This window comes from Hetaerina americana, unplaced genomic scaffold (genome assembly GCF_022747635.1).
Source record: "Hetaerina americana unplaced genomic scaffold, ioHetAmer1.1.p SCAF_14, whole genome shotgun sequence".
Taxonomy (NCBI): Eukaryota; Metazoa; Arthropoda; class Insecta; order Odonata; family Calopterygidae; genus Hetaerina; species Hetaerina americana.
In genome coordinates this window covers 12,045,052-12,070,584 of record NW_027286514.1, presented here as the reverse complement: position 1 = coordinate 12,070,584, position 25,533 = coordinate 12,045,052, and the positions used below count along the sequence as shown (strand labels likewise).

The window sequence follows — 25,533 nt, the reverse complement described above, 5'->3', positions numbered from 1 at the left end:
ATGTTGGTCAATAACCGCAAATTAACCATCAGAGAAATAGCGGAGGACTTGAACATTGCCTATGGATCCGCCCAAGACATTGTGGTTAATGATTTGGGTTTCCGTCGTGTAGCAGCAAAGTTGGTGCCAAAAGACCTCAATTTCATGCAAAAAAGAGACCGTGTTGACGTCGCAAAAGACATGATTTGCGAGGCTGAATCCGATCCCACATTCATCAAAAGGATCATTACTGGAGACGAGACGTGGGTTTATGAGTACGACACGCAATCCAGACATCAGGCAAGTGAATGGCGTTCACCAAATGAGCCGAGACCAAAAAAACCACGTCGTTTTCAGTCAAAAAAGAAGGCAATGCTGACGGTTTTCATGGATTACAACGGTGTAGTGCATCATGAATTTTTGCCAGAAGGCCAGACAGTAAACAAAGAGTATTATTTGGGCGTTATGAGACGTTTGCGTGAAGCAATTCGCCGAAAGAGACCAGAAATGTGGGCAGAAAACTCGTGGATTTTGCACCATGATAACGCACCGTCGCACAGTGCTATCATTATTCGTAATTTTTTGACGAAAAATGCAACAAATACCATCCAACAGCCACCGAATTCACCTGATTTGGCTCCCTGTGACTTCTTTCTGTTCAATCGAGTTAAAAAACCATTACGGGGAACGCGTTTTAGCAGCCGAGAGGAAGTAATGGAAAAATCGCAGGAAGCACTGATGGACATACCGAAAACCGACCGTTACTTTTGCAAATGTCAAGTTATGACACTAAGATTTAAAGGGAATATCAACAACAGATGTACCAATTTAACAAAAAAAACAGAACTCAAATCGGAACGATGGGAGCGCCACACGGTGGTTATTCCGGGAACTTTTTGATCAAGGTAGTATATGGTTGCGCCGCACAGAGCACAGGGTTTGTGTAGCTGCTGCTAGAGTGACGACCGTTTTCAATACTTCAAATGGCGTCGTTCAGTGTACAATAACAGCGTGGAATCATCCGTTTCCTCCTCTTGCGTGGTTGAACACCCATCCAAATGAATCGTCAATTGAGTGAGACATGCGGTGATGTTATGGATGATATGCTCTTAGCACGGGGGATAGCCAGCCTAAATGTCAGTGCAATAGGTATGGAGGATGGATATGTAGGGAGCTCTAAGAGTGTATCGGAATAATGAGAAGCGTAATACGAGATGTGTTCCTGTTCTAAGGTTTGAATTTTTCTGGGGGGTTGGATATTTCATTATTGACATATTATCCTTTTGGGTGACCGGGGAGTGTACTGAAAATATAGTGCCCCTGTTCTCCAATAAGACGAAATAAAATTTCTCTCTTGGATTCTTCCGATGTTCCGTGTCAGAGAAAACATTTGGTTGGAGGCGTACTCCCAGGGCACTCCCAGTAACTTGGGTAAAATGCCCAGTGGATCCCAGTCTCTTGGGTAAAAAGCTCCAAAGGAGGGTGTCCTCGCCCCTGTTCCCACCTCATCAAAATCGGCAACACCCCATGAGTGGGCGACTTCTTTTTTACGATAGCATCACTTTTAGATAAAAATATTAAGGAATAATTTTGTAAAGTCGTATATCTAATTTCGATACAGCGTCGGCTCCTGCTCGATTAGCGATATATTCGTCTCCTGTGGTGAAATTTTGCTAAAACCTGACTGTGATGTTGTCATTGTGTTATCATTAAAATACCTGATCCGAACTCAAAAGTCTCATGCTCGAGGCCCAAGTAAAATTTTTTATGCTATATTCTACATCTTTTGTGACTGACTAATATTAAAAAGGGCTTAAACAAATTTCGTCGTCATCTTAAATGATGTTAATGTCTCATTTAATGTATAACACGCAGCTCGTGAGTCAATTGAAAACTATTTGTTCATTTAATCCATTAAATGATTTTTTTTATTTCTTAAAAATTCCCTGAAGTAAAAGCTCAAATTTTGTGAATCAGAAATTTTTATTTGGCCAAAGACTCTTTCGGCGCAAAAAAATGTAAAGTTTTTATTTACTTCATTATAACTAGAAAACGTCATGTTCCTAAAATAAAGTTATGTTGAGCTAAGTTATGTTGTCCGAGCTAAGTGACCATTCACCAATTTTGCGCGATTACTCCCGAGGTTTCACAACCTCACCATTGAACGTGAAACACTTATTGTTCTTCCCTTTGTTTGGTCTTTCAAACTTTGGCGAACCCTACCGGAGTACTGCATCCGGAGCCAACGCTGCGTTGGCACGCACTTACTATTCGGCCCCTCCGCCGGTGCTGAATGAAAAAGTTGGACTTACTTTGGGAAAAGGTACTTCCTCCTCTATTATTGCTTCCTCCATTCCAACTCACGGAGAAAAAAGCAAATATGTTCACATTTACGAGCAGCTTAAGACATAACAACTTAGTGGTGCCTTGCGTTCGGATACTGGCCATAGTGTCCAAGTTCGATTACCGGTCACTCTGCGCAATTTCCCAAGCATCCCGTGTGATTTTTATCGATACCAAATATTTCCGCGTAACTGCAGAGGTAAAAAGGGAAAGGAACCGAGCCGCATGTGCTGATGCTGGATATTCACACGCCTCTGGGGTTAGTACAAGTCGAGATCTACCATCACCTATCCAATCCTTAACTTTTGGGTCCATTATTTCAAAATCTCAACCTGAAAGTGGCCTTGGGGGCATGCGGCAGGGGTGTTAGGTCACCATCAATAGGTGTATAAATTGATTGATGTGTAGAACATTGTGTTTCCACCCGTTGTGCCCTCGAATTGTGTGAGGGAAAAATGAGTCCTTATATGTATCGGTTCGGCAGTCAATATCTGTTAATCGGACCGTGGCCTCGCAAAACAATGTACTGCGGCGCCTGGAATATTATTTGTGTGTTACCGATAACGCTGGAGTGATTTTACCGTTCTAAATGCTTGAGTCGCTCATAAAATCTTCGTGTTCCCATTGGTTTAAAAACAAGCCCTCCAATAATAATTATTTGTTCAAAACGGTATTATTTTCATAGCGATTGCTCTGTTTTTGATAATCCGCTTCGTAGCCATCATGTGTTATGGAAGACAGCCAACTACTGAGACAATTTGCGCCATTTGGCACTTCCAGGAGAATTTATTAGAGGTAAATATTTTAATGACATCTCCCCTAGAATTATTAAAATGTTTATGCGCCTCCCCAAACTGGGGATCATGTGGCCAAATTAAACGAATTAAAAAAAATAAACTCTGAAACATTATGAATATGAATGAGAGATACCACGTTGAGTTAATAAAACTCGTAGCTGAAGAAACGGAAATAATTTTTATAAACATGCGAGAAGAATCTATCAGCACACCAAGACTCATGGGAATCAGCAATTTATATTAAATAACTAAAACGAACTCCATAAATAATATTTAGCATTTCCAACTTGGATTTACACACTCTTCTCCACGCAGTCCGAAATGTGTTTTCTCTTTCTTCCACTTGTTCAACATTCTCCCTCTATTGTTGCTTTTAAATCTATTACGAACCTACTACGTCTAACTTGTTCCACCTCCGATTTCTCTCCCATCAGCTTCCTCTCATCTTACCACGTATCATCATAAAACTCTGTTATGAACCTCTCACCTTTATATATATATATATATATATATATATATATATATATATATATATATATATATATATATATATATATATAATGTGTGTGTTTGCGTGTAAAGCGTAGATATATAACACATTTTTTTATATTGTTTATATATAACCATAAAAACAGTATGGTATGGTCAACCCTATGGTCGGTTTGGTGATAGAGTTCACCTAGTACTACGCCCGACGGCGTGTGAAATTCACATATCAGGGTAGGGGGACAGTTCCTTTACCCGTTCCGGTTATGGTTCCCCAGGAAGGTCTGGTACCAGAAAAATCACAAAGCTTGGGTGGAGCTGCAAGTGCCCAGAGATGCTTGCCCGAGAATCAAACCCGGGCCCTCCTGTCAGTACGAACGCTCTACCCCTCGACTACCGCGACTCATATATATATATATATATGTGTGTGTGTGTGTGTGTGTGTGCATTCAAAGTGTTAACAATTAGAGAAAAGTCTAGTAAAATAATAGCTGAATCAGATTAGATCCAAGGGAGATGGAAGGAATATATGGAAGAACTATATGCTAAAGAACTTAGCCCAGCAAGGTTAGACATAGAAAAATAGTATGACGTAGAGGAAGATAGCTTAGGTCCAGGCATACTTGGCGATGAGATAGGGCATAAAGGGAGTTAAGAAAGTTTGTAGAAGAGAAATAAGATGGTTGGGAAAGAAAGAAGAAGGTTAGAAAGAAGAAGTTAAGAAAGAGTGAAAGAAGAGTTAAGGAAGTTTGCCGTGGGGGTAGATAACATTCCTGACGAACTAATTAAAGGTTTAGGAAAATGTGGTAGGAAGAGACTCTATGGACTGATTCGTAGTATCTATTAGAGAGGATTCTGGCCAGAAGACTTTGTGAGATCAGTGTTAGTTCCTATTTCAAAAAAGGTAAAGACTACATCATGTGAGGACTGCAGAACAGTAAGTTCGATTTCGTACGCAGCCAAAGTGGTTCTCAGGATTATAAACAAAATGATAAAGGGCAAGGCAAACGATTACTTAGGAAATGACCTGTTTGGGTTCAGGAATGGGATTGGCATTGTGATGCCATTCTCTGTAATGAGAACACTAATCAAGATGAGCATATAATAAAATCAAGACGTATTTGCCTGTTTTGTAGATCTAGTAAACGCGTTTCATAGATTGAATTAGGGAAAGCTAATTAATACATTATAGAAAATAGGAAGAGATTGGAAGGATAGGAGACTAATCAGCAACGACAGAGACAGCAAGGATGTTGGACGAAATGAACGGAGGAAGGAAGTATACGGAGATGAAGAGGGACTTCGTTGCAGAGTAGGATATTGGGCTTTTGTTTTGTTAGGAGGGGCAGGAGATATATATGGTGGTTGTGTCCATCCAAAACTTACTTTAACCGGTAGATTATTTATAAATGAAATAATTTAAAGTGAATAAACTGAGGTGAATTACTGATTCCTTAATGTAGAAATTTCAAAACGTTACTTCAGTGCAGTTAAAATTTTTGAATAATTGAAAGAACTTATTTTTAATTTAGTTAGCCCGACGCAACGTCTGAACCAATGCCCCCCCTGTCCAGGGGTTTACGATCCGCTGCCCTCTGTACACTCCAGATCGTGTCGATCCCGAGCGGTCACTCACCCGTAGTCTTGCCCTCCAACGGCTCCGGGACCTCCTCCTCGCACGACCGCAGCCAAATGTCGATGTCGCTGTTAGGGTACAGCTGCGCCGCGGTGGGGTCGGTCCCCAGCTTCGGCGGCCGGTACCCTCCCTGGCGCCACCCCGCGCCCCTCGTGGGGTAGTCCTCGATCTCCTCATCCTCCGTTAGGCCTGCGACCGCCCCCCTGCCGACCCGCCGCTTGATGAGGCTGTTTAGACGGGAAAAAGGTCGTCGCGACTTCCTCTTGCAACTCCCGCCGCCTTCCCTCTTGGCCTTGGCGAGGGGGCAGGCGGTGGCCGAGGGGTCCCGCAGAGGGTCGTCGGGGTTCGAGATCCCGCGGCCTTTGCTCCCCGGGGCCTCCGCGCTCCATTCGCACACATCGTGAGTGTTGGTTCCGTAGTCGCTCTGGACCGCGAGGAGGTCCGTCGCCATGGTGAACCAATGCGTGACCGAGCGTAGGGAAGGTGAGTTGCGTCTTCTTCCTTTGCAACTTTCCTTATGAGCCTTCGCGTCGCCAAGAGGCCTCTTTCTCACAAGCGTAGGCAACCCAATACTCCCCCTGTTGTGTCCCAGTAGTCGCCAGAGGGAAAATATACGTGTACCTAAATCTCCCCGTGGGATTTTAAAGAGAAATGTTTGCTCTTCGTGGAGTTCACGAAATGAAATGTGACAGTACGTCAGTGTCACTTTACTAAGGCACTCGAAATTTTTACATCAATTCTAAATGAGCTATTTGAAATTTTAAAATTCATGCAGCTTGCTGGAAAGTGAGTGCGTAACTGAAAGGCAACTTATGTGTCCTACGTTTCATGCAAGACCTTGGCAGCTCAGAGTCTTTTCCCACGGCCGGTAACCCTACTCTTTTTCCAGTCTCGTCCTGGTCTACGGAGCGCAAACGCAATTCTCCCAGAGATGCTCTCGCGGGCGTGCGCCCTCAAAGCGCTCGCTCTACTCCGCGGTAGTCCCAAGGGATGCTAGCGTGATTGCGCACTTCATCCAGGTCGCGAACGCACAGGAGGCCGCGCGGCTGTGCCCGTAAGGGGTCCCCGGATGAGTGTGATGGAGGGAGGGTCCCTCAAACGATGTTTATATAAGGGATGGCGAGAAAGGAGAAGGGAGAGAGAGAGAGAGAGTCCGTTTTGTCTCTCCCGTCTATACACTCGTGTCCACCTGCTGCCGCACTCTCCCGTCTACCCCCATGTCCACTCTCTCCACCCCGCTCACCCGACCTCTCCCACGCGGCTTACTAGTGTCCCCGCCCCCTCCCTGGGGGTTGAATTTAATCCGATTGTACACGTGACCGACCGCAGGACGCGGACTCATGTGATCTCGCCTACAGAGGAGGTGGAGGAAGGAAGTCGCAAGCGCGATCGTGGCCCCCGCCTTCGTCGCCCGCCACTTCTAATACCCTGGCGGAGGAAACAATACAAGGGGTTTGCCGTGTGTGACGTTCCTCCCCCGTGAGTGCGTCTGCGGAGCTGAAATTCCCTTTTCATTTCAATCGGTGTATGTAAGACTCCAGTGCTAAAATGTTTTTGTTCTCACGCACGTGTAGGCAATCGGTATTGCCTGGATCTTTCGTAATGTAAAGAGGGTAGTAATTTAAAAAAAATCACCCGTAAAATCAATATCAAATCTTTCCATTAATGCATACTTGAATTCTTACCGAACACGCGTATTATCGGTAAAAAATGTTATAGGGGTTTGCAGTTAAGGCAATAAAAATAAAAACGTTTCCCTATTGTGTGAAATTTCCTCATTCAGTGAAATTTTCAATTGCAAATGACTCGTCAGTATGATCAAATTAAAATAGGAAATACTGTGTAAAAATTACTCCCAAGAAAATGGTAATTGATGCTAGTGACGTTGAGCAAGGATGTTGAGATACTTGTGTGTGGAACACTTTTTATATAGAGCATGGTTTTGTATGGTTCGGAAACTTTGTCCGTTATAAAATAATATGTGTAGATTGTAGGATTTTTAGATATAGCTGTGGACAAGGGTGAGAAATAAGAAATTTAGAGACGGAAAATCGTACGAATTAGTAGTGGGCATGGTGGTAGAGAAGTCATTTTTGGGAGAAATCCAAGGAAGACAGGAAAGATGGTTTAAGGCCATTTTCATTGGCGATGGAGTGTTGAAGACTATGATGGATGGATAACTTTAGGCAAGCGAGGAAGAGGAAGGCAATGGATAGACATGTTGAACCATATGAAGGGTGGAAGAAATTATGCGGAATTCATTAAGAGTTTAGAGTAGTGCAGGATGTCAGGTTCTATCTTGTGAGGGCGAGGCTAAGAAATGTAGCGGTATTCGCACTGAGTCCATCCAAAACCTACCTTTAACGGTAGAATATCAAATGTAATGAATAGCAAAATATACCATACAGACTTTACGATCATCCTTGCGGAGAGAAATGAAAATGGAAAAATAAAAAAGTGAGCATAGGCTTAGGCCAAAAGCAAAGGTAGACTTCTATTACGATTTTTGATAGCCCTTATGGAAAAAGAGGCTGGTCACGGATGTGTGGGGATATGTTTTCCTTACGTGACTGAAGCGGAACTAATTCTGTGGTTTTGTTTTCTTGTTCTGCCCTGAAAGATGAGAGTTGGGACTCTATAAAATGAATTTTGGTTTCTTTTTTTTGCTTCAGGAAGGCTTCCACATAGGTAACCAGAGTCCCTGAAACTGAAGTCAAAAAGGAAAACCGCAATATGCAGGTCATTGTCGGGAAACCTATACTCGAGGGTGTAAAGAATTAATTTTAAAATTTTTTCACCTGCAAGACAGTGCTTTTCTCTATGTTGTATCAATTAAAGGACTTGAGAACTAAAAACAGTAGAAGCATTGATGGGAAAATATCCACTGCAAGACAAGTGCGATACTATTTTCTTAAGCTGTTCAAGCAAAAAAACCACAAGTTTGTAGGACTGCCTCATTAGATGTCAGGTCATTGTACTTTTAGCATGCGATTCAATGTCCGTATCACATTTGTTATATTTTCTATTGATCCTACCGAATGGTTCCAACATTAACATCGTGAACTCGTTGGGTTGTCATTGTTATCTATTTTGTAGAAACTATTGGAATTTACGGTAATAATCGTCGTCGGTGGGATATCTATAAGTCTGAATTTCTGATTGGTGGGGTAAGGAGTAAATGAGCTAATACGCAGAACGTTTAGGGGAACGAATGATGCCATATTTTCAGGAAACACTTTCAGAAATGAATGTACAGTATTTACATTTGATCGCATTACTTTTATTGGCTTTGCGTATTTTTTAGTCCTTCGGCAGAGTTAAGGGGCTAAATTAATGAAATTTTTAAAGGATATATAGAATACTTTGATGGCGTTCGCTTATTCTTGAAGCAAACTAGCAATTAATAATAACAGTAAAAAAGAAGGATTAATACAGACATAAATATAACTCACTTCAATATTTCGGTAGTCCCAGCCACCTTCATCAGGGTATAAGAAGTCACCGTATAAAAATATATATATATACATCAATACATATATAGATGTATATAATATATATATATATATATATATATATATATATATATATCTATATATATACATATATATATATATATATATATATATATATATATATATATGTATACATATACATGCATGTTCATATATACTGGTAAATTTAGCGTATTATTCTAAACATATTCATCAAAGAGGTTTCATAAGTTTTGGGTTGCGGACGGATAATTGGTGTCTGTAGTGTTAGGAAATCAGCAAGGGTGTGTGACGGCTTTCCATCATTACCGATGCTGATTAACTTGACGTAGGCAGGGGAAATGAGAGGTGTTTGGGAATGGCTGAAGGTCAGAACGAAAGAAGACGGTGAGGTAATTATGTCATTAGGTTTGGCTGATAATTAGGCTTCACCTCCACAGTCTATGGATGACAGCTTCTAATAGATGTAGCACTGAGAAATCCGAAATATAAGCGGTCCAAAAAATTCACAAGAAATAAGAGAACATTAAGCTGCAGACCGTAAAATGAAACAGGTGGGTCTTCGGCTTTTTTAGGAAGATTCTTCAATGGAAACGGATGAAGCAGATTGATGGATGGAGGCATGGCGTTAGCAAAGAATCTCTTTTGCTATTGCGGCAAAATATGAATACTTTTTTTCTGGATTGGAATTAGAGACATGAAGAGAGGAGTTATCAAGACTTGAAAAAGAAGGGGAAGCTGCGTTGTGCGAAGGGGAAGCTGCGAGGCGAAGGTTAATTTTCCAGGAAAGGATATTGGAAAAATTTTGAGAAATGATTTGCTAGGCACGGAAAGAGTTATCATAGCCGCTAATACCTGACATCATTATCTGGAAGAAAGGTGGTTGGAAATGGTGATGAGTTTCACCCTCAGTTTCACGAATAATCAGCATAAAAGCATTTTAAGTATACAAAATATCAGTCTGCCTTTAAAATATTCTGCTAAAAATATTATCCATTCTATATTATTAAAAATGAGTTTTCCATAGCAAAGAAACGTTTTGAACGTACAAGAGACTACATCATAACGTTTTAACTGTATTTTCTATTCCTTGTGCTCTCCCCAACATCTCATTGGGTATCTTACAAAAATAAATAAAAAACATAAATTTATACCGTTTGATGTTGAATGATTGCAAAATTTTTTTAATGAAATAAAATACCTCAATTCTCAGGTAAAAAATAATTTCCCTTCTCCTGGAAATTGATGATTTTTCAGTATAATACAAAGACAACGCTGGAAATTTATGCGATACATCATACGTACCTTCAGTAACATGACAGCGTTATATTCTCAACTCAATTTTCAAAATCACTCGGTAATTAAAATTGCGGGAAGGAAAATTTTTCTAAAAGTGATATTCATAAAATGTTGATCGGTGAGTTCCTGAAATTTTGTGAATACAGAAAACAATAAATTTTCTATAGTTTAATTGAGTTTCAATGAAACGAGCACATATCCTACCTCATTATTCTCCCCCCCACCCGAAGTTTTAGCAGAATGGCATTTATGTAAACATTTCAGGATTATCTAAACCTACCAGGTTTAAAGAAAAAATTAAAATCTAAAAGCGAACTAAATTTTGACTGCCAATTTTATTCACTTAGAATATTTCTGACAGTACCTAAATAGACGCTTTGCCGTTTTTGAAAATCATTAGATGAAATATTGACGCCTCGTAATAATATTCTATTTTGTTATATGTAGATGTACAATATTACCAGGGGAGGATTCACATTTTTAGAAATATGTTCCCTCTTAATAATAAGGTGTGATGTATGCGGGAAACCGAAATTAAGTCTTGCTTTTTGCTATCTGAACTGATAGTAGGGCTGTGAGAGAGATGAAATACGTGTATCACATATGACATGCGTATATGATATTGAGAAGCACTTCATCATCATCATTGGTCGTTTAATTCTAAGATTAGTTGACTGCAGCCCTCCATCCTACCCTATCTGATGCTAATTGGCTTACTTCCTGGTATTTTTTGCAATGTTTTTTCTTCTTTTTTTGTCCCATGTTTGTATCCCTTGGCCTTCCTCTTTGGACTTCTCCCTCTATTGTTCCTTCTATTATATTCTTCACGTATCCATTGTACCTCAGGGTGTGGCCAATCCATCTGGTTTTTCTTTTCCCTATGGTGTTCCATAAGGTCCGTTCTTCGTCTATTCTTCTGTATAATTCTTCATTTCTTATTTTATCCCACCATTTGATATTAGTCGCATTTCATATCACTACTTAAATAAAACCTCTCGCCTGAGAGTAAGAGACCTCGAAATAAATTGTAAGAGACAAGTTTAGAACTGTACGCATTGAAACTTGCGAATGCGCGATGGTTTATTTCTCTAATCTTGATCTTGATTATTATAATGCCGTTATTGATTTCCCTGTAAGTTTCTATAAATAGTTTTGATTTCCCTGGATGACAAATTCATTTTCCAATAAAAACATGAATTATAATCGAATATAAGCTACTAAAAAGTTAGCTTATCGCACCTCAAAATACTCTCTCAGCTGGGGATATTACTTCTATTTTTTATTTTTCTTTATATATTAAGCCCTATTACTTCGATTTTTATTAGATATACTATATATAGAAAATAGATATAGATAGATAGATATAAGATAATAATAGAAGGCATGAGTTTCAGTAAAAATGTGGGAGTGAATCGATATTCTGATGAAATAAATTCCATTACCAGTAGTCTAGCTTTTGAGACTGCTTCATACACCATCCACTCGCTAATTGATCGGACAGGAATAGCTATTGTTTTCATTATTTGCAACCGGAAGGGGATAACCGCCGGTATCCATAACTTCCTTCTTTATTGTGGGAAGGACTGCTATCATTTTCATACTCATCACAAGGAAGATTTCGCGAAAATTCATATATTTCTTTCTTTATCCAATCTGTTCTTAAATAGAGAATTTCATCGGGTGCATTGCCATTTTTATGAATTGCATACACCGAATTCAATATTCGAAGTTAGAATACTTCTCGGGAAGAGTTATAATTTCCTTCCGAATTAAATAGAGGTGGGATAAGTAATTTTAAATTGATTCACTAAAAATTCTTAATTATCAGTAAATTTCGTAAAATTTAGCCGTAAATTTCAATAAAATGAAATAATCAGGACATTATACTTATTTTAAAGTTAAGCTTTGACCATCTTCTAGCGACTAATCATTCCTAAGTATCGTGGGAACTTCCCATTTCTTTCTTCATTTAATCGGAACTTCTGCCTGCCTTCATGTTATCTGAAAGACTCACTCTGCCTTACTCTTCCACGCTTTCTCAACGATCTCCCTGTTATCACGACCTTGCGCATAGCCATTACTACCTTTCAATATACCATGAATTACGACCTTGGCATGGCAAAAGGTCTGGTGCATTCCACTGACCCCTAGAACTCTAGTACTATCGGGAGCATTGGTAGTTGTTCCTGGAGGGGTCGCTCATACCAGATAGGTCGAGGGTAGAGGTCAGACAAAAATTAGTCTGTACTCAATGAAATCTCAGGAATGAAATAAAAATCTCATTCTTTGAGGTAAATTTAATTATCTTAACTGCTTACTAAATTGAAATATTTTAAAACTTCGTTTTGTGCATTAAAAGAAGCAATATCGAAAGTTTAAATCAGTGATCGCATCTATCATCATATCAAACAGATGAGAAATTTGGTTCTGGAAATGTTTGAGGCCTATACTATTAGTTTTATCAAGACAGGGAACTATAATGTGCAGGGTAATGACCACTCCAAAACTGCAATGGCTTTCGCCGCATTAACATTCTCTTTAGATAATTTCACACCCAATTAAACTTTACAATCCGTAAAACTTTATCATTTCATCATTTAGCCCTATTATGATTCTTTCTTCAAGACTTGATAAAACAAAGGTGAACGTTTAAATATTCTGCCAAAGCAGTTCCTCTTAATTTGGTCAATCACATTAAACAATTTCCGCATAGTTTTAAATGATCCGCAAAACATTTACACCCTGAGTTTTAATTAGAGAAACGGAATTTCTACATAGCGCATGTGAATTCCATGTAATTTCGACGTCAAATAGGCTCATTACTCTGGTGTTTATGTTATATGCGTTTCTCAACTTAGCCAGTCTTCCACTATCTAATGAATATCTTAGTTTGAAGTTCTCGTCCATTCTCTGCCCTAAAACGGTTTCATTATAAATCATCTAGCGATTTATTATTATTATTTATTAAACCATGGCTGCATATCACTGATCAAATTGCTTCTACATGAATGACATCACGCTGCGCTGATGAACTCCGTCATCTCTTGATCAATTCGACAGCATTTCCTGCCGTAATCCTTTCGAAGTAGTTAATTATATTAGATTCCTGATTCACAGAAATAGCTCACAGGGGTTGCCCTCACATATATCACGTGTTTCTGATGCATATCCAGGATCGATGTTATTTCGGGAATGACGATTTCAGCGCTTATATGGCTTTAGCGAGGTTTTTCGTTTGAAATTCATTCTCAGAATTGCATCATCTTTGCTGACCAAAAATAGCAGCTTGTGAACTGCTGGCATGAGTGCCATTATATGTCGTCAACAATTGGTGACTTAATATTAGGACCAAAGTTACAGCTGAACATTATGATGTTCTCGGTGGGCTTGAAATAAAATGAATTACGTATGCGTAAACCGTTGAAAAGCATTGAATGTTATATAAATGAGCGTAAAAAATGGAATAAAAATTATTATTTTTACTTTTTTGCATTGTGTTCGGCTTATTTGGTGTGAACAAAATTTAGTTATAGTTATGACCAAGTTATAAATCTGTAAAAATATAATACCCGATGGAAAAGAGGTTCGTAAAGTTAAATCCAAAAAAGCGTATTCACAGAACTACTTGAATATGTAGTGTTGTGATTATCAAAACCGAATATGACGACATGAATGTAACCCGACATTTAAGACCTTGTAGTGGCTTTAGGAAGTAAACAAATAAAATGCAATCAATTGAAAAGTACTGCGTTGCTTGAAGAAAACACATGATTGGAGGAGAAAAAGGGGAGAGTGTTTTAAAGACAATGATTCCCTGCTGCGAAGAAAAGTAATTTTTAAAGAGTACTTAAATGCAATAACTGGTAATAATATAATTGTTGGCGTAGGTAAAATAGGGAAAATATCGGGAGCTACTTCATTAATTTTATTAAATTACGTAAATATTAGCATTCAAATATCCTCGCTTTGAGTACTCCTTTTTTCCACTATTTGGCTTCCAAAATACTTCTGAATAATGATTACTTCTCATTTACAGCTTACTCTCAGGCGGTAATCAAATTCCTACCGCCTACAAAGCCATCAAAGGCATCCAAAATTCTCTTCTTCCGCCTTCTCTGTCCATTAAGGATTCCCCTTCCATTGTGAGTTGACGGAATCCTCTCGCATCACCTCAATATTTATCTTCTTTGAATTTCTTCCAACAACTGTCTCTCTTCTCTTGTTGTACCGAAAACTTCTCAAGTTTATTTACTCTGTGCTTCCACCAAATACACATTAGTATTGTTTTCCTAAAATAATATTTCACATAATGAACGTAATACCATGTTGATTTTCGTCTAAAAGGCTTTTAAAGGATTTTCCCCTCTGTTGGTTTCCAGGTGCATTTGTCACAATTCAAATAAATGCATGTTGATGGATGCAGACTCGCATCTCAACTTAGTGCTCGTGAAATAGACTGCAATATCGGAAGAAAAGCAATAATGAACTTTGAATGGAAACAAATAAATCAGAATCACTCTAGAACCGTTGATCAATGTCTGGTCTAAGCAGTCCTTCAGACAACTCTAGATCTTAAATGATTCTTGATTTTTTTCCAAAATTAGGATTTAGAGTAATAATTTTCCTGTGGCACAGAGCAAGTAGTGCTGGTCACAAAATATACGTGCGAAGGCTTAGACCCCGTGAAAATGGTTTCTCCACTCCTTGAACTCGGGATGCTCATTGAACTTAGTATTTATAGCCGACTGACAAACTCTACTTTATAAGGATAATTCAAGCCAGGGCAAAGAGTAATGCGATTAATTACATGATCCAGTTAATCAGAGGGCAGGCACAAGCGGAATGCAGGACTTGCGATAGTGAGGGAATATTTTGTGCAAGCAGTTGGAATATTGATTGATATAGGAATAAGATTGTGGGAAAGAGAAACTTGACGGTTGATTAATAATTATGTAAGTTAAACCATGTATCTTATCCTATTTCCTGATCCGATTGGCACTTGAGATTCACCATCCGTAAATTCTCTTCCACCTCGACATTAATTCTCAGAAGACTTTAGTTCAAAGATGCATTTCCACTCTGCGACTAGGGATATCACCGCCCGTGTGTGAAAGTATGTTCATAGCATTCTTCGAGATAAGAAGCAAATGGCTATACAATTTTCATGGGAATAAATAAAAACAATTAAACTGCTAATGAAATGTCTCTATTATATTTTGAAAAAAATGCACGTGCGTGGTGCGAGTGATTAATGGTACACCCATTTTAAAGTACGGCACAAATTATATATGCACTGGCAATAGCCGAAAGTAAGCGTCGAGATGTGAACTAAACATTTTCGCCTGGAATATGATGCTCTTCGATCAAGCAAATAGCGAGAGTTACTCGACACTTTCAGTTCATATTTAATCCATCAGTACCAAAATTTATAGATGGAAACAAATGAATAAAATACTAATTGGAAAGCTATTACATCAATATACATCGCAAATATGATATATTTATAATTTTATGGTTTTCCAACGATGCCAATTACTAAATGGATGTATGAATGCTCGATCCAGCTTACATAGAAATAGAACTTAATCGATTACTTTTTCTAGAGCAGATAACTGTTAACATGCAGTGAGATACGAGGCGAATAATCTTCACGAATTTAATCTTTCCTAATAATCTATATTCTGTATCAGATAAATTGGGAAACAAATCGGGTTAAATATAGACGAAAACGGTAATGCGATGTTTTCTCCATTTCCAAACTAAATAAAATTTCGGGAGCTCTTCAATAAAGAATTGATCATAATTGTTTTATTCCCATAATTATTTGTTCAAAGTTTAATTCTTACTTTATCTCCAGGGGCGCTCTACTTGAGTCAAATTAATGAAATTTGTGACATATATACACAGGTTAAGTTAACGATATAACATCAAATGAAATTTTATGCAATTAATTATACGAATAAAAAATGAATCGTTTCTCTCTTTTGAAGAGCTTAGCCTCTAATTTACACTAGGGCATCAGTCACTGGGGGGCGATCAATTGGTCGACTAGCAAGTTCCTACACCTACTCATGCTTATGTTTCGGGTTCGACTCCCGACCGTTATTGTGATCCGGCGTGAGACGCTCTGAATCTCTTAAATCTTTTAATTTTTGTAAACCTATTTAGCATACTTACTGTTCATGAGGAATGGATATAATAAATGTGTTTACTGATAGTACATTCGTCACTTACTGGCTGACAAAAGTGAGAAGTAAAGAATTTATATGAAAAAGAAATCCGCGCCTACATGTATGTTTTTGCACCACTACTACAAGCACTTGACTTTGATTTCCCCACCGTAGAGTTTGATTCATAGAAATTTATTAGGACTCATTTTCGTTTGCTGACTTGTGGGTAGTGAAAATGGGTCCCTGCGGCCCCTATTGGTTTGCCAAGAAATTCGAAATCTGAAGACCTCATGACACCTTGAATCAAATTGCATTCTACAGAGTTCGTTGCAGGTGTCACCCACGCCATTTCCTGTCGGATATGACCCTTGAGGATAGCTTGTGGAATTGGATATGAAAAATATCTATTTCTCGCCAACACGTTTCTTGGAAATCTTTATTTTCTTTTGTTAAAAATCAGATGAGAGAATAGCGCACGTGTTTCTTCTGATTGTTTCTAGTTTTAGCATGTAGTTCTAAGACTAACAATGGTAGTGCGACGCGCCAAACGGTATTGTGTTGCTAAAAGTTGACATTAGAGAGCGCCACTTGTTCGAACACGAGTTGTCGATTGGTTGGTGCTCTATTACCAAATGTTGGCCTTTATTTGAACACCTCGTAGGTCGCTTCACTTCTCCTTGCTGGAATTCTTATCGGCCCCGTTCTAAACCGCTCCCAAGTGCCATCCCGGATATTCATGACGAGCGTGAGCTGTCCTAACTGTCAGATAACGCGGTGGTTAAGAAAAACGATCCGGTCTGGAGATTTCGTGGGAAATCGCTGTAAACCTATTATGACGCAAGTCGCACGATCCGTGATCGCAAACGGTGTGCTGCTGAGGAAATTCGTTTTATCGGTCGCGATAATGCACCAGAAAACAGGAATTATTTTTTCGCAAAGCTGCAAGTCAGTTTACAAGTCCATGAATGACACACCTAGTGTAATTTCGCATACAGTCTGCTGATGCAAAATAATGGCGGAGAGCTCGCTAGTTGACTACGCCGCACTAGCAAAATTTGAATGTTTTATATTACATCCATGTTTATTTTCAGAGGAATTGTAACTCTTACCTGATTACAATTTCTTATTTATCCAAATCCTATTTAAAAATTTAATATTTTTCAAATGCTAAAGTTGGACTGCTTGTCTTTAGATCGGTCAGAAACCTTAATTCCGATATCATTTTTTCCTCAAAACCTAGACTAATAAAGAAATCGATATCATGAAAATCACAACTGGAGTAAACGGAGGAATAACATTTTGTATTTCCCCAATGGTGTATACGGTGAAGTGTCAGGCATTAAAGTACAGTCCTTCAACATTAATTGCAACTGCACTTCTAGTTGTAATTTTAAGAAAACAACTTGAATGGTTTCTCCATCCTCTCTTTTCTAATAAAACACTTTTGAAAGATAACACAAATGAATTTACTCACATATACGCGTATATAGATAGATTCTAGCGCGATCGATAATATATCGAAATGAAATGAAATTATTGACTTCATTCATTCCACATACTTTCACACAAAAGTGTGTGAAATTACAAAGCCAATGATTTCATTTCAATATGTCATGCTAATTCCAAGAATTCTTGCCAGAGACAACAAAGATCGATAAGTTTTGTAGTGTTTTGTTCCTGTTAATACATGTGGAATGCAACAAAAATGTTTTTAACAAAGTGCTTGGCTAGTTTACAAGTGCTTAACTAGACTACCGCCTTGTACTTTTTAAGTAAGTGGCATTGCAAGCATTTCAGGGCGATCACATCTTTTCAAGTAATGACTAATACGAGGGGTATTGCATTTATAGCAGCAGTCACTGCTGTGTGAGTTTAAAAAGACCTAGTATCTGAGCATGATAATTTTAAGGTGACTTGACACTATGGATGAACCAAACTACTTTCTGACTTTATTTCATGCAAACAGTTCTTCACATATCATATCATAAAGATCAAATTCTTGCTCCTCTTCAGAGGGCACTACTCTTCCTACACAGTAGTGGGGAAGAGATTAATATTCTATCACTGCTAGTACATAGGTACAAGGAAATTAGAAACATAAATATATAGTATCCCTTCTTACTCTTCTATCCCAAGCTGTAAGTGTGCAACAAACCATGTAGTTTCAGGATTAACTTTGTGGAAATTTCCATATTGCAGAGAAATGATAATTAACAATTATGATTTCTGTTATAGAATGTTGATTCACACGACCCAGGTTTCAACTCTCACTTTTATCTTATTGTTGATATGAAGAAAGGTACAATGTTCTAATTGGCGGTGCCAAATTAAAAAATTAAGATATTATCTTGTTTCAATCAAAAATAAGGGAAAGAATTGGAAAATAATTAAAAAGGCTGAGCAACCATCTTTTCTATATCATTTTGTAGCATGTGCTTACTCAGTAGCATAATGTAAATAACTTTAGGGATTTCAGGTAAGGGACAAATTTGTTGAGAACACTCATCAAATTTTAGATTATGTTAAAATTATTTTTCGGAGTTGGAGGTTCTATAGCTTGATATTCTATTTAAAAATTATCATGGGGTTAATTTTCATACAGTGCTGTGGTTTTTGGGAATATGGGTAAAAGCATTGCATGTTGTTTCCAGAATGTGGACCAATGATTCAATCTTTGGTAGTATGCCTTCTCATCTGGTGTTAATTTCCCAACCATGCTGAACTACTCTTACTCAAATGTTTTATTACAATTTTATGCCATTTGTTCAGTTCCATGAACACAGTAGAAGTTTGGGACCTTGTTCAATCAATCCTTATAGTCAAACATGAAATCCATTTCTGTTCTGATGATGGATTATGCCTTGTATCCATTGCACAATGTAAATGTAAAAAACTTCCTACCGCTTCAAATAAAAAGGCTGAAAGAATAGAGGGTGGCAGAGGGGCTGTAGAGTGAAATTCCACAGAAGATTTAAAACAGTTACAATTGTTGCAAGTTTTTAAATTTCAATACCTCATTTCTATAATTATTGGAATCATTGTCTGTGTTGTCATTCAATCTGATGGAAATAGTTTGGGAATTATTCAAAATGTGTGTAATATGAAACATGCAGAAACAAGAATTTTGAGGTTTCAGTTAAAGGGTCTTTAGTCAAAGTTGATGAAACCATTCGGAAGAAAACAGGAGACTTTATGAAAAATCTATGGAGGAAACTCAGATTACTGATTCACTACCAAAAGACATTAGGAAAGGAAGTAAAATGAAGACTCCAGATGTGGTGGAAATGAGGTACAGACTATTCTTGTTTTATGAGGTAATTTTGGAATACTGTTATGCCAAGCATTGGAAGTTTGCTTCACTCTATGCCTATTTCATGGATAATATAAACTATCTTGTCTTGAGCAAGTAACTGTGGTTCCTAAAATAGTCAATGTTTCTGTCAGATCTAATCATTTGATGTTAAAGAATAGCTACGAAGGTATCTTCTTTTATGATGAATGACAAACTTGTTGGGGTGGTTAAATATTAACTGCATGAGATGCAGCCACACCAATCTGTGAGCATCTTGCTGGAAACAAGTTGGTGAAACTCTTCGTATCTACTTTATATTAGTTCATAACATTACGAGCAAATGGAAAATAGGTACTAAATTACATTTGAAGCAAAAGATTCCTGCCCTTATGAATAGAATAAAATCATTCAATTAGGATATCCACTTTCAATAATATGTGTATTTAAATGCTAAAGTAATGAAAAAGGTTAAGTTTTTACCAAGCCTATGATTAATGCCATCCAATCCAAGAAAATAAAATTACACATTCCCTACCTGCATTTGTTCTATGAGTCTTTCAAACTTTTTCTCTAGATAATATCCACCAATGGGTTTCTTCCAAGAGGCTGGACACATAGCTAACCATAACTTCGCTGGCTGAAGTCTCAGCATACATAGTTTTATTTCTTATTAGGACTATTTGTGATAGTATTTATTTCTAAATGCCCATTGAAGAATCTTAGGAAGGTCCATTCCTACATTCTCACGAATAGTTCTAGGAGGCAGGAAGATTACAAAATGCAGTGCCTCAGGTGTCTAACTCGAGAGAAGTCTCCAATTTTTGTGGGCTCAGTCAGCTATTGATATAACAAGTTTAGATTCGAATCTGAGTAAATTTATTTATTTTAATTTATTGGCAAGTAAACAATTCTTCATGCACACCATCTGCAATGAAATTTATTCAATTCTGATGAATTTTAAATAAATATTAATTATTTATGAATTGAAGGGTAGGAAGGCAGAAATAGGCAACTTCAAAATTATAATTTTTTTGGAGAAGGTTAAAGATAGGACAAAGTGTTATCTGATTATTGAAGCAAATTTTTAGTGATATACCTTGAAAAAGTCATTTGTGTCAAAAATGAATTGGTGATCCTTCTTGGATATACGAATTCCAGCATCTTCAACTTCAAGATCTCTCCCACACTAAGTGTTGTGCATGATGAGGCACTCATTAAAATATACCAAATAACCCAGCATTTGAACATTAAAACACTGTAAATATTTTGATGGCAGTAAATTACCCTTTTATCCCAATAATATTCTTTCCATAGAAATTTCTACAGCAAAGAAGTAAAATGTGTTCACTGAAAATTAGCGATAAAAGTAATATTTAATGTTGAAAATGCCTCAACTAATGTTGAGTCATGACTCAAATAATTTTTAATTTTTATTATTTTATTCCCAGATATTTTCCCAGATTTTCACTATATTTTTAGCATTATTTTCATGCTTGGCTGTTTGTGAGAATGCATGGCTTGTCACTTTTACTTGAAATCATTCAAAGATTTTTATGAAACTTTGTTGAAGTTTAAGCTCACATATGACTATTGGAAACTAATCAGTTTATTCTTTATTCTGACGAGCCTTAAATTTCTTCATGATATATGAAATGCTGATGGTATGACGAAATTCGAACAGGCCATAAATTTGGCTAAGGAAGTATTGACAGAAGGCCATTCTAGATGAGGTACAGACTTCTATATTATAAGGTTTTAGGGCAGTTAATCTTCCTTTTGTTGTTTTATTTCATGTCCTCAACTTGTGCCCAAATCATTGAAAATTGATTGCATTGACAAGAAATTAAAAGGTCGTGCAGAGTATGAAGTCATACAGCATCGGGTCCAGGGAGAAATAATGCTTGTCTCTGAGTCCGCAAAAAGTTGTCGCTTGAGATTGCAGGTAATCGACCATTGTGTTTACATTGCCAAAACTCATTGGCATTCTTATCGATCTTATCCTTCATCTTATCGGGAAATTTCTCCGAACATATCCCACAATTTTTGCCAAGCATCGTAAAATCCAGGGGTGATTATGTACATATAGTCACTAGTGCTGTCTTAATCGGATGGTCGAGTGTTAGAATGCCAGTGCATCATCTACCTGGGTTCACGGGTATTTAATAAATCTGGACCCGACTCGCCACTTTCACCCGCTTTGAGGCTTAGTTCGGGTTATACTCTACCCTCATCTATCTAAATAAATCTTCGGTTTAATTACAGTAATAATTCTTTAACGCGTTCTAAAGTATCAATAAAGTGTCGCTTACAACTTTATTTGGGCCTTAGCTGGTCAGTGATAGCATGAAGCTAAGGATATGAGGTCCATCATGTGACGTGCGAACTACCAACGAGGAAGTTCTTTGTTTAGATCTTATTTCACCTCATAAAATTCAGCGTTAGCTTTGTTTTTCTAGTCCGATGAAAATATCAATATGCATGGCATGCACGTGACGGCAATATATGCCATTTCACCCAATACAATCGAGAGGAAAGTTCTATAATATACATACGTACCCAGAGGCCTGATTACGGTTCTTCCGCGCGATATTCTCCGTGACCGCGACCGATTTCCTCCGTAGTTTGCAATCAGTCGTCGGATCTTGTGACTCAGATTCTATTATTCACGGTAGAAACAGAAATCGTAACATCCTAGCATGAAATTTGAAGCACGGTGATCAAAAAGTGATTCAATTCACTTTCGCCTTTCATAAGCATCGTACTTACGTTTTGCGAGGGCGAATCTAGGATGTCGACGAGGAACGGAGTCCGTCTGAGGATGGCCAGTCAATAAAGTTACCGTCACATAATTTCACCCCATGAAGGTGTAACTTAGGCTAAATGATTTCTTTTAATTTTTGGGGTAAATATTTTACCCTTAGTAACCAATGCTCAGTGACTTAGAAGCATTATGCAGAAAATATACATTTGCGTAACGAGGAAGAAAATAATAAAAATTATATTATTTTGATCTTCTGTTTAACTGAGTTAAAATTGAAACTTTGGGACCTTAGAGAAAAGTGAATTTATTGGCCTTTAAGATTAGCAAAATAATAAACGTACTATTCCTTCTGTTTCAAGATAAACTCCTTGATTGATGCCGAGTAATACTACTCCGATTATTCTGCATTTACCCATTCCCTCCTGAAACCATATTTTCAATAAACGCAAATATTACTTGTCATGGTGATCAATAGTAACACTTTTGGGAATCAGGAAGTATTTAAATCTTGAAAGAAATGAAATTATTGAATTTGTAATTCCACTCAAAAAATTGTGTGGGATTTTTTCCAAACAAAAGTGTGTGGAATTTCAAAGTCAATAATTTCATTACATTTCAATATATTATGTAAACTCCATAAAATTACGCCGGAGGCAACAAATGTTCCTAGAAAGAATGTTTAAGATGTCATCAAAAATGCTTCAGGGTAAATATTTTAATGACGATCAAATAATTGTATACGTTTTCGCAAATGCATTAGTTCCCCATTGGTCTATCAAATCATCAATTCGCTCAAAAATGTGATTAGCAAATTAAGCAAAAAAGCTAGAAAATATTTCCTCGATTAATTTCAATGCTTTCAACCAATTTCACTCTGATTCAGTGAACGGATCCGTATGAGGTCTCTCCTCTATTGTTTCGCCTTTGTGAGGTCTGGGACCTCGTGCTCCCACTCTTCTTCGAGAAGGATACGAGAGGGGGGTGGGGTGGAGAATCCGTCTCAATCGCCTCCCTTTGTGGATCAGCCAATGACGTCGTAATGCATAAATCAAAAGAATATCTTCACACGATGCCGCAGCGGTGGCATGTGACTCTAATTCCGCTTCATTTCCATCATATTTTATGAATGAGTCATTGACTACCAATTTTCGATAACTCGGTCGACGGATTCGCCGTCGAAAATGTGGGAAGACCGCCGCAGCTAGAAATGGTGAAGAGTTGCGCTGTGGGCTACACAGACGACACCACGGTTGGGAATCGGGATCGCCAGTGGAGCCGAAGGTCATATACGTGCAGCTCCACCTGGATCGTGGATGCTGACTGCAAACTTGCATAGTGATAGATTTTTTCAATCAGGTTTCCAGGGCGACATACCCTCGGCCTTCGGATCACACTAAAATCCCAATTACCGTCTAGAAGTGACGTGTTAGTCCAGTGACCAAAGCACTGTGCCACTGACCGGAGGATTTCTATTACTTCCAGCTTCACAAAAGCTGTTTGATTTTCGAAGACCAGAGCTTACTGGGAAATCGCATGTGGTACAGGGAATAAGGAACTGACCCCTTACCCTGTCAATGCGTGAATTTCATACGCCGTAGAGGTGAGTAATACGCTTGTTCTAACCTTCCCCCTTCGATAAAACCAACCATCGGATTGATTTCTCTGGCCTGTGCCCCATAGAGCAGTTCACGTGATTAAGTTAATTCTAATAGCAAGGCACCCCTTCACTAATTGACCGGGACTCACCCCTAGAGATGGGACATTTAGCAATTACCGTCAAAATTTTCGTATTTTTGAAAGTATTATTTGCAAAAAATATGACATAGTTTGAAGAATACACAGTTATTTCATGTTTTTCACCTTTCGGCACTATATTTTCCCTATTGTGACGACAGTTTCCTAATGTATGTGAGTGATATGCTGAACCAAATTGAGAATTCGGGTCACGGAGTTATAAATGGCTATGTATAAGTAAGTCAGACAAAAACTAGTAAATTTTTAATCAGCGGAATTTCAGCGAAGTCTTCCAATCATTCAACTTCTCCGAATTGGGTAGCAGTAAATGGATCGGTGTTTTCGTGTTTTGATATGAAACGCCCCATTTTTTAAATCAAAGACAAGGCAAATTATGGACTATTTACTAATTAACGAAAAGCTACTGAAAGTAAATGTATGTTTATTTCGGTGCATTTAAAACAAAACAATAAGTCGGCAGTACATATTTTTTAGCCTGAGCAATATACCACAGATTGGAATTTACCTATTTTTCACACCCACCCACATTAAAGGTTTTCTACGTCAGACCTTATGATGTCGCCCTGAGGAATTTCGAAAAACGAAATTCGAGACTCCGCGGAACTCACCTGTTCCTGCACCTGTTCCACGCATCCAGTGAGAGCTCAAGCAGAAATGGAAGTGGGGAGGGAAGAGTTTGGAGACGTCGGTTTCGAGTGCTTTGGCCAGGCGATACGGGCGGCTTCGATTGCAAGGTCATAAGCGCAATGAGAACGTTTCACTAATGGTGCCCACCTCACATGAGACACGTTTCCCAGCGATTTCCCTCATGGACGTGCGGGCTTCAAGACAGGTATATTTTTTCCGGAGCCACGAAATATATCAACGATTCACCACCAAATCACATACTCCACAAATGTACCACAAGAAACATGAATCAATGAGAATTACGGTGATTAATCGATGCATATTTAGCACAATGGGTAGATGTGAGAAACTTATCTTTTAGTCATTATTTTAGTGACTGCGGGAGATGAATCTTCATGGCTGCCCCTTTGGGACTCCATGAGGCGCAGGAGCCCGGGGTAAGCTCTAAGATATTATTCTGCCTAAAGTCCTTAATGTCCTTAGTGTAGTTCTTATTTTAACACAAAAAATTAAATATATACATAAAATATTGTGGGAATATGGAGGATAAAAATGAGAAAATGAAATTTTCCTGACTATACCAGACATGCATTCCGTATATTTTTGTATGCCTCTGCAGCCATTGATCTATGAGGTTCTTAACTACCTATTTTCTGACCGCCTGCGTCGTCACCGGCTGTACGTAGTCTGGTGGAAGCAGAGGGTGTGCCTTACGCGATTATTTTGAGCTGGTCGTACTCCATCTCGTCACGGCCATGGGTATTGTGTTTTTATAAGGATTCATCACTTGGGTATGTTGTTGAGACATAATCTATGACGTTGGGTCGCCTAAAATCAATAAACACTTCCACGATTATTTTAACATCAAGCAATAATTTAAAATGTTGGCGGAAATAA

At 38.1% G+C, this 25,533-nt stretch overlaps 2 protein-coding genes across 3 annotated transcripts in view; one reads left to right on the top strand and one right to left on the bottom strand.

Moving 5' to 3' along the window:
• LOC139686336 (carotenoid isomerooxygenase-like) overlaps positions 1 to 25,533 on the bottom strand; it is a 46,791-nt gene that overhangs the window by 19,881 nt on the left and 1,377 nt on the right. The window contains exon 2 of one of the 2 annotated variants that reach the window (XM_071583510.1): positions 5,242 to 5,468. In XM_071583510.1, the coding sequence (XP_071439611.1) occupies positions 5,242 to 5,468 (227 nt within the window). Of the gene's footprint in view, positions 1 to 5,241; positions 6,377 to 25,533 lie in introns of those variants that run through there. The other variant, XM_071583509.1, reaches the window with a different exon arrangement.
• LOC139686335 (phospholipid-transporting ATPase ABCA1-like) overlaps positions 23,822 to 25,533 on the top strand; it is a 116,535-nt gene continuing 114,823 nt past the window's right edge. The window contains exon 1 of the mRNA XM_071583506.1: positions 23,822 to 23,854. The gene's annotated coding sequence lies outside the window, so the exon portion shown is untranslated. The remainder of the gene's footprint in view (positions 23,855 to 25,533) is intronic.